The sequence below is a fragment of the Oncorhynchus gorbuscha genome, linkage group LG13, assembly GCF_021184085.1.
Source record: "Oncorhynchus gorbuscha isolate QuinsamMale2020 ecotype Even-year linkage group LG13, OgorEven_v1.0, whole genome shotgun sequence".
Taxonomy (NCBI): domain Eukaryota; kingdom Metazoa; phylum Chordata; class Actinopteri; order Salmoniformes; family Salmonidae; genus Oncorhynchus; species Oncorhynchus gorbuscha.
In genome coordinates this window covers 79787755-79801878 of record NC_060185.1, presented here as the reverse complement: position 1 = coordinate 79801878, position 14124 = coordinate 79787755, and the positions used below count along the sequence as shown (strand labels likewise).

The 14124-nt window shown below is 43.0% G+C and overlaps 1 protein-coding gene across 1 annotated transcript in view; it reads left to right on the top strand.

Annotated features, from left to right (window-relative positions):
- Positions 1-12900: 12900 nt before the first annotated feature.
- Positions 12901-14124, top strand: part of diaph2 (diaphanous-related formin 2) — a 732655-nt gene continuing 731431 nt past the window's right edge. The window contains 2 exon segments of the mRNA XM_046295877.1: positions 12901-13018; positions 13540-13923. Of these exon segments, the coding sequence (XP_046151833.1) occupies positions 13840-13923 (84 nt within the window). The 5' untranslated portion in view covers positions 12901-13018; positions 13540-13839.

Here is a 14124-nt window from a genome sequence, read left to right as displayed (position 1 = left end):
TTTTTGGACACTACAGTGAAAATGGTTAACTTTGTTAAAGCAAGGCCCCTGAACTGTCCTTTATTTTCTGCATTATGCAATGATATGGGCAGCGACCATCAAAATCAATTTTTTTTTGTCACATACACATGGTTAGCAGATGTTAATGCGAGTGTAGCGAAATGCTTGTGCTTCTAGTTCCGACAATGCAGTAATAACCAACGAGTAATCTAAACTAACAATTCCACAACTGCTACATTATACACACAAGTGTAAAGGGATAAAGAATATGTACATAAAGATATATGAATGAGTGATGGTACAGAACGGCATAGGCAAGATGCAGTAGATGGTATCGAGTACAGTATATACATATGAGATGAGTAATGTAGGGTATGTAAACATTATAGTAAGTGGCATTGTATAAAGTGATATTGAAACATTTTTTTTTACATAAATTCCCATTATTAAAGTGGCTGGAGTTGAGTCAGTATGTTGGCATACTAGTGGTGGCTGTTTAATAGTCTGATGGCCTTGAGATAGAAGCTGTTTTTCAGTCTCTCGGTCCCTGCTTTGATGCACCTGTACTGACCTCGCCTTCTGGATGATAGCGGGGTGAACAGGCAGTGGCTCGGGTGGTTGTTGTCTTTGATAATCTTTATGGCCTTCCTGTGACATCGGGTGGTGTAGGTGTCCTGGAGGGCAGGTAGTTTGCCCCCGGTGATGCGTTGTGCAGACCTCACTACCCTCTGGAGAGCTTTACGGTTGTGGGCAAAGCAGTTGCCGTATCAGGCGGTGATACAGCCCGACAGGATGCTCTCGATTGTGCATCTGTAAAAGTTTGTGAGTGCTTTTGGTGACAAGCTGAATTTCTTCAGCCTCCTGAGGGTGAAGAGGCGCTGCTGCGCCTTCTTCACAACGCTGTCTGTGTGGGTGGACCAATCCAGTTTGTCCATTTACATTTACATTTAAGTCATTTAGCAGACGCTCTTATACAGAGCGACTTACAAATTGGTGCATTCACCTTATGGCATCCAGTGGAACAGTCACTTTACAATAGTGCATCTAAATCTTAAAGGGGGGTTGAGAAGGATTACTTATCCTATCCTAGGTATTCCTTAAAGAGGTGGGGTTTCAGGTGTCTCCGGAAGGTGGTGATTGACTCCGCTGTCCTGGCGTCGTGAGGGAGTTTGTTCCACCATTGGGGGGCCAGAGCAGCGAACAGTTTTGACTGGGTTGAGTGGGAACTGTACTTCCTCAGTGGTAGGGAGGCGAGCAGGCCAGAGGTGGATGAACGCAGTGCCCTTGTTTGGGTGTAGGGCCTGATCAGAGCCTGGAGGTACTGAGGTGCCGTTCCCCTCACAGCTCCGTAGGCAAGCACCATGGTCTTGTAGCGGATGCGAGCTTCAACTGGAAGCCAGTCGAGAGAGCGGAGGAGCGGGGTGACGTGAGAGAACTTGGGAAGGTTGAACACCAGACGGGCTGCGGCGTTCTGGATGAGTTGTAGGGGTTTAATGGCACAGGCAGGGAGCCCAGCCAACAGCGAGTTGCAGTAATCCAGACGGGAGATGACAAGTGCCTGGATTAGGACCTGCGACGTGATGTGTACGCCGAGGAACTTAAAACTTACTACCCTCTCCACTATTGTCCCGTCGAAGTGGATAGGGGTTGCTCCCTCTGCTGTTTCCTGAAGTTCACAATCATCTCCTTTGTTTTGTTGACGTTGAGTGTGAGGTTATTTTCCTGACACCACACTCCGAGGGCCCTTACCTCCTCCCTGTAGGCCGTCTCGTCGTTGTTGGTAATCAAGCCTACCACTGTAGTGTCGTCTGCAAACTTGATGATTGAGTTGGAGGTGTGCATGGCCACGCAGTCGTGGGTGAACAGGGAGTATAGGAGAGGGCTCAGAAAGCACCCTTGTGGGGCCCCAGTGTTGAGGATCAGCAGGGGGCGGCCCGTCGGGAAGTGCAGTACCCAGTTCTTGATGACGAGTTTGGAGGGTACTATGGTGTTAGATGCTGAGCTGTAGTCGAAGAACAGCATTCTCACATAGGTATTCCTCTTCTCCAGATGGGTTAGGGCAGTGTGCAGTGTGGTTGCGATTGCGTCGTCTGTGGACCTTTTCGGGCGGTAAGCAAATTGGAGTGGGTCTAGGGTGTCAGGTAGGGTGGAGGTGATATGGTACTTGACTAGTCTCTCAAAGCATTTCATGATGACGGAAGGGAGTGCTACGGGGTGGTAGTTGTTTAGCTCAGTTACGTTAGCTTTCTTGGGTACATATAGTGTGTGTGTGTGGCAGGCTCACAATGACGGCAAAAAACAACATTTGAAAGTGCGCTGAGCCTGGTGTTAGAGGGGGTACGCAGCTGGAGGTTGAATGTTGGAAGGGGTATGGGACAATACAAATTTGGGAACCCCTGCCCTAGACCCAATACCCTATACCATATAACATATACCCCATACTTTATTCCCTTGTACTTCTTTGAATTCTGCCATACATCCCCCTTGTTGCAGATTACTTTTATCAAAATCAAGTATTTTTCCAGTAATTATGCTGCAATACTTGAATTCCAATGCCATCTTTGGAAATCATGCTGTGTTTTTCCATTGTGAAATGGCAATATTGGATTGTTCAAGAGACAGGTCACAGAAATGACCTAATATTATGGATACCTAGAAGTCTATTGATCCAAACGTCAATAGCCCAAGATGCAGCTTATCAGTTAGCATATTCCAAATAGCATCCCTTAAATCAACTCAAAGTAACTTAACCAGCTACTTTTTCCATCACTTACATTTTTATTTAACTAGGCAAGTCAGTTAAGAACAAATTCTTATTTACAATGACAGCCTACCAGGGAACTGCCTTGTTCAGGTGCAGAACAACAGATGTTTACCCTGTCAGTTCAGGGATTCGATCCAGCAACCTTTTGGTTAGTGCCCCAACACTCTAACCACTAGGCTACTGGCCCCCGCTTATGCATGTTGCAATACTTAAGTCGCATAAAGTAGTCTAACATAAGTAAATCTTGACACCAGTTGTCTGGCTTACTTAGCTGATGTTGTGGATCATGTGTTTTAATGAATGCAGTCTGGGGTCTCTATTAGCCTAATGCCAGTGCTGAGTGCAGTATCCATCACCAATCAGCCCATTTCCACTGGCTCTGTCTTGGTCACGTGACCGCTCTCCATTCACAGCACTGCTCAAGGCAAAGTGGACTGCAGCAGAATCCTCAAGTAGTTGGGTGCCATGGCAACCGATGAGTCTGGCACCTGAGGAGCTAAGGTACACCGGTGTCTGTGGGCAGTTCTGAGTTGACTAAGACCATGTATATGGGGCGCCAGGTAGCCTAGTGGTTAGAGCGTTGGGCCAATCCCTGAGCTGACAAGGTAAAAATCTATCGTTCTGCCCCTGAACAAGGCAGTTAACCCACTGTTCCTAGGCCGTCATTGTAAATGAGAATTTGTTCTTAATTGACTTGCCCAGTTAAATAATGGTTAAATTATAATAAAACAAATTGTAAGGCTTCTCCCGCCCAGACTGCTGCTGCTATTGATTAAGAACATTAGAAGTAGACAGGCAGACTGTCCTTCAATCTCTTCTGTTAAATCAGCTCAGAGATGACCCAGGAACCCCTGTATATAGCCTCTTTATATGTATTTTGTGTTTTTTAACTTTAGTTTATTTAGTAAATATTTTCTTAACTGTATTTTCTTAAAATTGCATTGTTGGTTAAGGGCTTGTAAGTAAGCATTTTATAGTAAGTTGAAATCGGGCACGTGACAAATAAAATCATGAACAGCAAAGCTGCAAGAAAAATTTAAGTACAAAGGTCAGCCACCAATTGTGCAAGTTCTCCCACTTAAAAATATGAGAGAGGCCTGTAATGTTCATCATAGGTAAACTTCAACTATGACAGACAAAATGAGAAAAAAAAATCCAGAAAATCACACTGTAGGATTTTTAATGAATTTATTTGCAAATTATGGTGGAAAATAACTATTTGGTCACCTACAAACAAGCAAGATTTCTGTCTCTCACAGACCTGTAACTTCTTCTTTAAGTCCTCCACTCGTTACCTGTATTAATGGCACCTGTTTAAACTTGTTATCAGTATAAAAGACACCTGTCCACAACCTCAAACCGTCACACTCCAAACTCCACTATGGCCAAGACCAAAGAGCTGTCAAAGGACACCAGAAACAAAATTGTAGACCTGCACCAGGCTGGGAAGACTGAATCTGCAATAGGTAAGCAGTTTGGTTTGAAGAAATCAACTGTGGGAGCAATTATTAGGAAATGGAAGACATACAAGACCACTGATAATCTCCCTCGATCTGGGGCTCCACGCAAGATCTCACACTGTGGGGTCAAAATGATCACAAGTACGGTGAGCCAAAATCCCAGAACCACGCGGGGGGACCTAGTGAATGACGTGCAGAGAGCTGGGACCAAAGTAACAAAGCCTACCATCAGTAACACACTACACTGCCGGGGACTCAAATCCTGCAGTGCCAGACGTGTCCCCCTGCTTAAGCCAGTACATGTCCAGGCCCGTCTGAAGTTTGCTAGAGTGCATTTGGATGATCCAGAAGAAGATTGGGAGAATGTCATATGGTCAGATGAAACCAAAATATAACTTTTTGGTAAATGATTATATTTATATATCTTTGGCTATCCTATAGGTTTCATTTTACATAACAAGCATTGTGGTTTAATTTAACTCAATGTAACCTTCATTCCAGTATTACATAGAAAACACCTTTCTGCCTGCAGTCAAATTAAATCTCTGAACCAGATAGACTCGCCTTATTGACGGCTCCAGTTTTCAGAATGACATGCATGTGTGCTCAGATGTTTACTCCATAAACTACTACGCTGAGGTGCCAGGAAGCAGGGGGAAGGTGGTTGAGCACAGAAGAACATAAGAGAGTAGAAGTCTGATGGAAGTGGTAAACAGCAGACCTGGGATCAAATAGTATTTGTCTTCAAGTATTTGATTGAACCTGCCTTGAGAACTAGAAAAGGACAGGGCTTCCAGTTTGGGGACTACTTAATTAATTCCATTGTACCAGGTGAGCTCAATCAATAGTAGATAAAACAATTTGACATAAAAATATTACTATTAAAACCCAGGTCTGGTATAGTGCGGTTCAAAAGATTTCTGACAGGAAATTAAAACAAAAGGAATGCATCCGATATCATATTGTTTTGCAGCAATAGTACAGAGTAAAGTTTACCTGAATTGCCCTCTATCCTTCCTGTGTTAACTCTGCCAGCCAAGAGTCAGAGCCGGGCCTGCCTTGTGGTACAGCGGGAGGGTAATGAATAATTTACTAGTCATTTCCCTTTCATCTCTCAGGTCTAAACACAGTGCTTTCTACAGGCCTGGCTGCAGCTGTCTCTACAACCCCTACGATGCCAGGTAACTGGGAAGACATGGCGCTGCACAATAAGTGCAACGGATGCTGGGGATTTTTTATTCCTACTTCGGCACAGGAATGCATTTATTTAACCTTTATTTAACTAGGCAAGTCAGTTAAGAACAAATTCTTATTTACAATGACGGCCTACCAAAAGGCAAATTACTTCCTGTGGGGACGGGGGCTGGGATTTGAAAAAAATTGTATAAAAAAGAAATAACATAAATATATGACAAAACACACAACAAGAGAGACAACACAACACTACATAAAGAGAGACCTAAGACAACAACATATGACAACACAGCATGGTAGCAACACAACATGGTAGCAGCACAAAACATGGTACAAACATTATTGGGCACAGCACAAAGGGCAAGAAGGCAGAGACGACAAAACATCACGCAAAGCAGCCACAACTGTGAGTAAGAGTGTCCATGATTGAGTATTTGAATGAAGAGATTGAGATAAAACTGTCCACTTTGAGTGTTTGTTGCAGCTCGTTCCAGTCGCTAGCAGCAGCGAACTGAAAAGACGAGCGACCCAGGGATGTGTGTGTTTTGGTGACCTATTACAGAATGTGACTGGCAGAACGGGTGTTGCATGTGGCGGATGAGGGCTGCAGTAGATATCTCAGATATGGGGAAGTGAGGCCTAAGAGGGTTTTACAAATAAGCTTATAAATAAGCTTCAACCAGTGGGTCTTGCGACCAGTACACAGAGATGACCAGTTTACAGAGCAGTATAGAGTGCAGTGACGTGTCCTATAGGGAGCATTGGTGGCAAATCTGATGGCCGAATGCTAAAGAACATCTAGAGCCTTACCTGTTGATCTATAAATTATGTCTCCTTAATCTAGCATGGGTAGGATGGTCATCTGAATCAGGGTTAGTTTGGCGGCTGGGGTGAAAGAGGAGCGATTACAATAGAGGAAACCAAGTCGAAATGTAACTTTAGCTTGCAGCTTTGATATGTGCTGAGAGAAGGACAGTGTACTGTCTAGCCATGCACCCAAGTACTTGTATGAGGTGACTATCTCCAGCTCTAAACCCTCAGAGGTTACCAAACCACATGACCTTTGTTTTAGAGGTATTCAGAACAAGGTTAAGGGTAGAGAAAGCTTGTTGGACACTAAGAAAGCTTTGTTGTAAAGCATTTAACACAAAATCCGAGGAGGGGCCAGCTGAGTATAAGACTGTATCATCTGCATATAAATGGATGAGAGACCTTCCTTTTGCCTGAGCTATGTTTTTGGTGTAAATTGAGAAGAGCGTGGAGCCTAGGATTGAGCCTTGTGGTTCTCCCTTGGTGACAGGCAGTGGCTGAGAGAGCGGATTTTCTGACTTTATGCACTGCACTCTTTGAGAGAGGTAGTTAGCAAACCAGGCCAAAGACCCCTCAGAGACACCAATTAGCCGGCCCACAGGAGTGGAATGGTCTAACGTATCAAAAGCTTTGGCCAAGTCAATAAAAATAGCTGCACAACATTTCTTAGAATCAAGGGCAGTGGTGACATAATTGAGGATCTTTAAGGTTGCAGTGACACATCCATAACCTGAGCGGGAACCAGATTGCATACCAGAGAGAATACAATAGACATCAAGACAGCCAGTCAGTTGATTATTGGCAGATTTTCCCAACACTTTTGATAAATAGGGCAAAATAGAAATAGGCCTATAACAGTTAGGATCAAACACGACCAACGCACAGACAGAAAACACCTGGGGAAGGAACCAAGGGGAGTGACATAAATAAGTAAGGTAATCAGGGTTAGGGATGGAGTCCAGGTGAGTGATGACGCACAGGTGTGCGTAACGATGGTGACAGGTGTGCGCCAAATCAAATCAAATTTTATTTGTCACATACACATGGTTAGCAGATGTTAATGCGAGTGTTGCGAAATGCTTGTGCTTCTAGTTCCGACAATGCAGTAATAACCAACAAGTAATCTAACAATTCCAAAACTACTGTCTTATACACAGTGTAAGGGGATAAAGAATATGATGGTACAGAGCAGCATAGGCAAGATACAGTAGATGGTATCGAGTACAGTATATACATATGAGATGAGTATGTAAACAAAGTGGCATAGTTAAAGAGGCTAGTGATACATGTAAGGATGCATGTAAGGATGCAGTCGATGATATAGAGTACAGTATATACGTATGCATATGAGATGAATAATGTAGGGTATGTAACATTATATAAGGTAGCATTGTTTAAAGTGGCTAGTGATATATTTTACATCATTTCCCATCAATTCCCATTATTAAAGTGGCTGGAGTTGGGTCAGTGTCAGTGCCAGTGTGTTGGCAGCAGCCACTCAATGTTAGTGGTGGCTGTTTAACAGTCTGATGGCCTTGAGATAGAAGCTGTTTTTCAGTCTCTCGGTCCCAGCTTTGATGCACCTGTACTGACCTCACCTTCTGGATGATAGCGGGGTGAACAGGCAGTGGCTCGGGTGGTTGTTGTCCTTGATGATCTTTATGGCCTTCCTGTAACATCGGGTGGTGTAGGTGTCCTGGAGGGCAGGTAGTTTGCCCCCGGTGATGCGTTGTGCAGACCTCACTACCCTCTGGAGAGCCTTACGGTTGTGGGCGGAGCAGTTGCCGTACCAGGCGGTGATACAGTCCGCCAGGATGCTCTCGATTGTGCATCTGTAGAAGTTTGTGAGTGCTTTTGGTGACATGCCGAATTTCTTCAGCCTCCTGAGGTTGAAGAGGCGCTGCTGCGCCTTCTTCACGATGCTGTCTGTGTGAGTGGACCAATTCAGTTTGTCTGTGATGTGTATGCAGAGGAACTTAAAACTTGCTACCCTCTCCACTACTGTTCCATTGATGTGGATAGGGGGGTGAGCAGCATGGTGACCTAGAGGCCGGAGAGGGAGCACATGTGAGAAGTGGTCTATTACGTGTATCTACCATTACAAGGGTAAGATCCGACACCTGGGACTCACAGCAAAGCTATCTGAATGGAGCTGCAGTGCAGAATTGATTTTAAAAAAGATGTGTCATGCTTTTGAGTGAACCATAGGTGTTCTCTTTGCAAAAATGGAAACCCTTTTATTGACATCCACAGGAAATCATCCGATAGGGCAATGTGAACCTGGATCAACAGAGAGCAATGAGATATGATTTTCAGGCCCACAGGAGTGTAGTTAAAATGGGCCTGCTGACTCAAGGGAGAGTGATGTCCAGTACCCAGTTAGCATCCAGCACAGCTCCAGTTATTTAATTATAGACATGGCAAGCAGATGTTGACTGACGCATGCAGTACTACCAAGAGATGGATGAAAACAAACACAGCAGATCAATGTTTCAAACCGCTCTCGTGTGTGAGTGAGAAAGGTTGTGAACATAAGTTCTAGGTTGCTGTGTGACATATTCAAATCAGCCATGTTTGTTGTTCTTCCTGCAGAACATGCTCTCTGAAAAGAATACTCTTTGTGTAATGTGATAAACCATATATGATTATGCATGCTTATGATGTAGCATATTGATGAAATTGGAGTTACAGACAGAGATACAGTAGCTCCTTTCTTCAGTTTGTTCAAGCCTGGAAACCAAAGGTCAGAGCATTCTCACACGTATCTTAAACTGACCACAGAGTGCTGCATCATGTCTTCAAATGTGTGGAAATATTTGTTCGAGGGGCTACAGTGATTCAGCAGTTCATCTTATCAACTTGTTTTTTTAATGAAACATTCAATTAAAATAACTTGTTAATGAGTCCAGTAGGGACAGATGGTGAATAAAATGACCTAGTTCAGTGTTTTGGAGCAGCTTTGGGACAGCTGGGGCCCAAAACCCCATTATAGTATAGTGGGTACAGGAAATGTCTTTATTGCGTGTGAGAGGGAGAGGATGCATTCTCGAGAAAGATGCAACTATTGATTGGCCACTGAAGAAATGTCTTGTGTTCCTGTATTACAGAGAGTCTAGTCCACTCTTTCATATTCAATTAGTATTTCATATTAAATTGTACTTTGATCACAGCAGGCTAAATCAAAATTGTAAGACTTTGCAGGATTAATCATTAATCCCCAAAAAGTAATAATACTTGTTACCACATCAACTTGTTAACTCATGGGAGTGAATACTTATTTAACTCTAACATTTGTTGTTTTTATTATTTAATAATTTATAAAAGTGTCTAGAATTTATTTCTCACTTTGATGTTGTGGAATATTTTGTGTAGAACAGTGACAACAAAATCCCAAATAAATTAGCTTTAATTCCAGGTTGTAGGACAACAAAATGTGCAAAAAGTGCATGTGAATGACTCCTAGAGACACAGAACGGTGCATAAAGAACTGACACCGTTTGTATGATTTGGTCCTGTAAATACACTACACACACATTCGCCTAGACTACCGAACCACATTTAGTAAGCAGATACACAAACTTAATCTGCAGACTTACTGTAGTGTAAATCATTGAACAGGATATAACCCGACTAGAGGACTGGCCCCAGTGTGTGACTAGCAACCGGTCTGGACTCAACAGACACAGAGATATCTTCAAAGAAGCCAGCAAGTAAAGTTTACAGCTGGACACACAGGCTGGGAGTCCTTCATCTTCCACGGTCAGGACGTTGAGTGACAGGGGATTTAGTCATGTGTGACTCAGAGATCCATTTATTCAGAACACACTGTCCCATCCTGGCAGACTTGGGAAGCTTACTTGGAGCAGGTCCATAGTGCTGCCCACACAGTGAATAGGTGTAACAGTGTCACATACATAGTGCTCACACAGTGAATGGATGTAACAGTGTCACATCCATAGTGCTCAAACAGTGAATGATAGCGATGGGAGAAGAACATCCCTGCCATCCCCTAACCCGAACGACGCTGGGCCAATTGTGCACCGTCCCATGGGTCTCCCGGTTGCGGGCCAGCTACAACAGAGCCTGGATTCAAACCAGGATCTCTAATGGCACAGCTAGCACTGCGATGCAGCGCCTTAGGACACTGCGCCACCCGGGAGGGTTGTTACTTTCGATTGTAAAATAATACATGTTTTTTCAGGGCATAGCAATCAGATGCCTTGACCTCCTTATACTGTAAACCATGATAAACATAGTTACCTCAAATACTTTATTTTAGAATTGGGATCGGTTAACACTCAATAGCCAAATAGCAATGCCAACACATGTTTGATGGTGCATTGTGTGCACAGTCTAATCTTTACCCGTCTTTAGCTTACCATGTGCTTCCACACCACACAGATGTCATTATTGGATAAACTCACTGCATTACCTTTCTAGTCTATTTACTTCTTAAAAAACAAAATGTGTTGAATTGAAACGAAGCCCTAAAACACATCCTTAAAGAAACTGGAAACTCGGAGAGAACTGTCTATGTAATCAGTCTATGTGAGCTGTTGGACAAACTCCATGACAAGACCAACCAAAACAAAGGCTTATAAGCAATTAAATGGGATAATGAGCTTACGGTACACTCACTCTCTTTCTAAACAATGGGAGTGATCTTTCTCACCCACCCCAGTGTGTCTGCCTATCTGCTAATTCTGGTGTTGTCCCTACCCACACATGAGAGGGCTAACAGCTAGGACAGCAACAGCTAGGGCGGGAGTGGCAGCATTAGTGGCTTCCTGCCCAAGGCCTGAGGAGAGGTGGGAGAACAGAACAATCAAACAAGCTAAGCGTCAGTATAGAGACAAAGTAGAGTTGCAATTCAACGGCTCAGACAAGAGGTATGTGGCAGGGTCTACAGTCAATAACGGATTACAAGAAGAAAACCAGCTCTGTCGCGGACCAGGATGTCTTGCTCCAAGACAGACTAAATAACTTCTTTGCTCGCTTTGAGGACAATACAGTGCCACTGACACGGCCTGCTACCAAAACCTGCGGACTCTCCTTCACTACAGCCGACTTGAGTAAAACATTTAAACGTGTTAAACCTCGCAAGAATGCAGGCCCAGACGGCATCCCCAGCCGCGTCCTCTGAGCATGAGCAGACTAGCTGGCTGGTGTAAGGACATATTCAATCAATCCTCTGCTGTTCCCACATGCTTCAAGAGGGCCACCATTGTTCCTTTTCCCAAGAAAGCTAAGGTAACTGAGCTAAACGATTACCGCCCGTAGCACTCACTTTCGTCATCATGAAGTGCTTTGAGAGACTAGTCAAGGACCATATCACCTCCACCCTACCTGACACCCTAGACCCACTCCAATTTGCTTACCGCCCAAAAGGTCCACAGATGACGCAATCGCAACCACACTGCACACTGCCCTAACCCATGCACACTGCCCTAACCCATGCTCGGTCACCATGCTGCTCACCCCCCTATCCACATCGATGGAACAGTAGTGGAGAGGGTAGCAAGTTTTAAGTTCCTCGGCGTATACATCACAGACAAACTGAATTGGTCCACCCACACAGACAGCGTGGTGGTGAAGAAGGCGCAGCAGCGCCTCTTCAACCTCAGAAGGCTGAAGAAATTCGGCTTGTCACCAAAAGCACTCACAAACTTCTACAGATGCACAATCGAGAGCATCCTGTTGGGCTGTACTGTGTACTCTGTTGTAAATCAATGACTGCATGATTCAGAATGGCACATCAATAGATGTGGGGGAAATGGCACCTGCAGTTTGTGGCCATTGTGGGGGACAGTTTTCTGCTCCAGTAACTGTGTTCCTGTAAGACAGACCATGCATGATGGCGATGCCTTCAAATTTCCCATCAAGGGTCAAATTAAAGTCTAGCTGGAATCAGACTTTGAAGTATGAAATATGTCTCATGATGTGAATATGCAATCAAACATGCAACTCCAGCTATAGCCTGTGAACCTAAATGATGCATTATAAATTATGCAATATAAATTAATTTATGTAATTTGGAATTAGTGAAGATTATTTATTATTTATATTGGATCAGTCTAAAATATGTAGTATTTCATATTTAATTAATATTATTTTGCCTCCATTTATATATGTTTGCTAAAGAAATAGCCTAAGTAGACTTTTTTTGTTGAGTCAATCTTACACACATCACAATGAGCACACACGTATATGCGCGCGCGCGCGCTCAATTTATTTTCATGGGCTGGCATCCTTTCGTGATTAAATCCTATCCCGTCACTGTGAAGTCAGTCTTACCTCTCCGTTACAACAGTAGTCTCCTCCTCGGTCTTCACTAGTTACCACAGCCACAAATGGATAACCCCGCCTATTTAAAAAAAAGCGTATATTTAAAAAAATCTTATGTTTAATTTAATCTTAACCCTAAACTTAACAACACTGCTAACCTTATGCTTAACCTTAAATGAACACCAAAGAGCTAATTTTGGTTTTCATTATTTTGTACGATATATGTATTTGACTTTGTGGCTGAAATAACTAGTGACCCCCCGTTTACATGGGCAAACCAACTCCTGAGTGATCGCTGATGTGACCAATGGCTGATGGAATCCCTGCTTCCTAGCTTGGCTCGTGGGCGAATCGGAATGTTCGGTGGGCAGAACTACATACAGTCAGTCTGGCTCTCATTTTGGTTGAAATGGTAAGCTTTGGATGGGATTTAGAGTTTTATTTGACACATTTATGTAATTGTTACATTGTATACTATTACATTAAGTTTAATGAAGCTGTTCAGGTAAAGTAAAATGTATTTGTTCCCCGTTTTGTAACGTATTTCTAAAGTAAGCGCTTAGTCAGCCACGGTGTCCTATCTAATAAAATGTTTGTGGTATTTCAAATACATTTCATTTATACTTTTGAGGCATTGATGTTGCATGTTACAAAGTGTTGAAAGCGTAAACTATCCATATAACCCTGGTAGTAACCCTGCTATATTTATATCGTGTTATATCCTTGCTTTTCAACTAGTTTTGTGAAACAGTAACGTTAATTGATTTATTTGATTTTGTACCACTAATGTATGGCAACACTGGTTCTTCATAAAACAAACCGTTGACTAGCTTTATTGACACATTGCTGTTGAGTATTAAGCGTCACTATCCAAAGCAAAGGTACCTGAATAATAATGACGGTACTCCTGAAAGCACGTGTCAACATGGAGCGGTACAGTGATTTTTAGATAAACAATTTGTGCACCACTGCTGAGAATGATTGACACTGACATTCAAAATATATACTTTGTTCTTTTTGGCACAGATTTGACTGCAGATTGGACTGAGACAGTTGATAATGTGTTGAAAAGACATCTGGATGGACACAGCACTACCCTACCACACCTTTCTTCTTCAAACAAGAAGCTTTTACCTTGTAACTGGATACAATTATAAAGAAGAAACAGACCTTCATTTGGAATACTAACAACATTTTCATTATGCCAACTTGAATGGCATGGCTTTTGAGGAAACCTAACCCTGATTGTTTTGAAAGAGTTCACAAGAGTGGTCGAGTTAACTTTTGAAGAATCTTCTGAAGTCTTTACGGGAACAAAATCACAAAATGGATCAAGCAAGCGGTGGAGAGGATCCTAATAAAGCCAATAAAAAGAAAGAAAAAGAGGATGAGATCAAAAACAAAAAACTGGTTGGTATTTTCTGAGTTTCTTGTTCTGCAGTAGCTAGCCAGCAGATCCAACCCATTTGCTTCCAGCTGCACTAGTGTTGAACAGCATTTCTGTGTATATTAAGATACCATGGAGCCGGTGCGAGATATGGCTTGGAAAATGTACCGCAATCCAGGGATGAGAAATGCGTTATATTCGAATGGTTCCAATATACAATATAG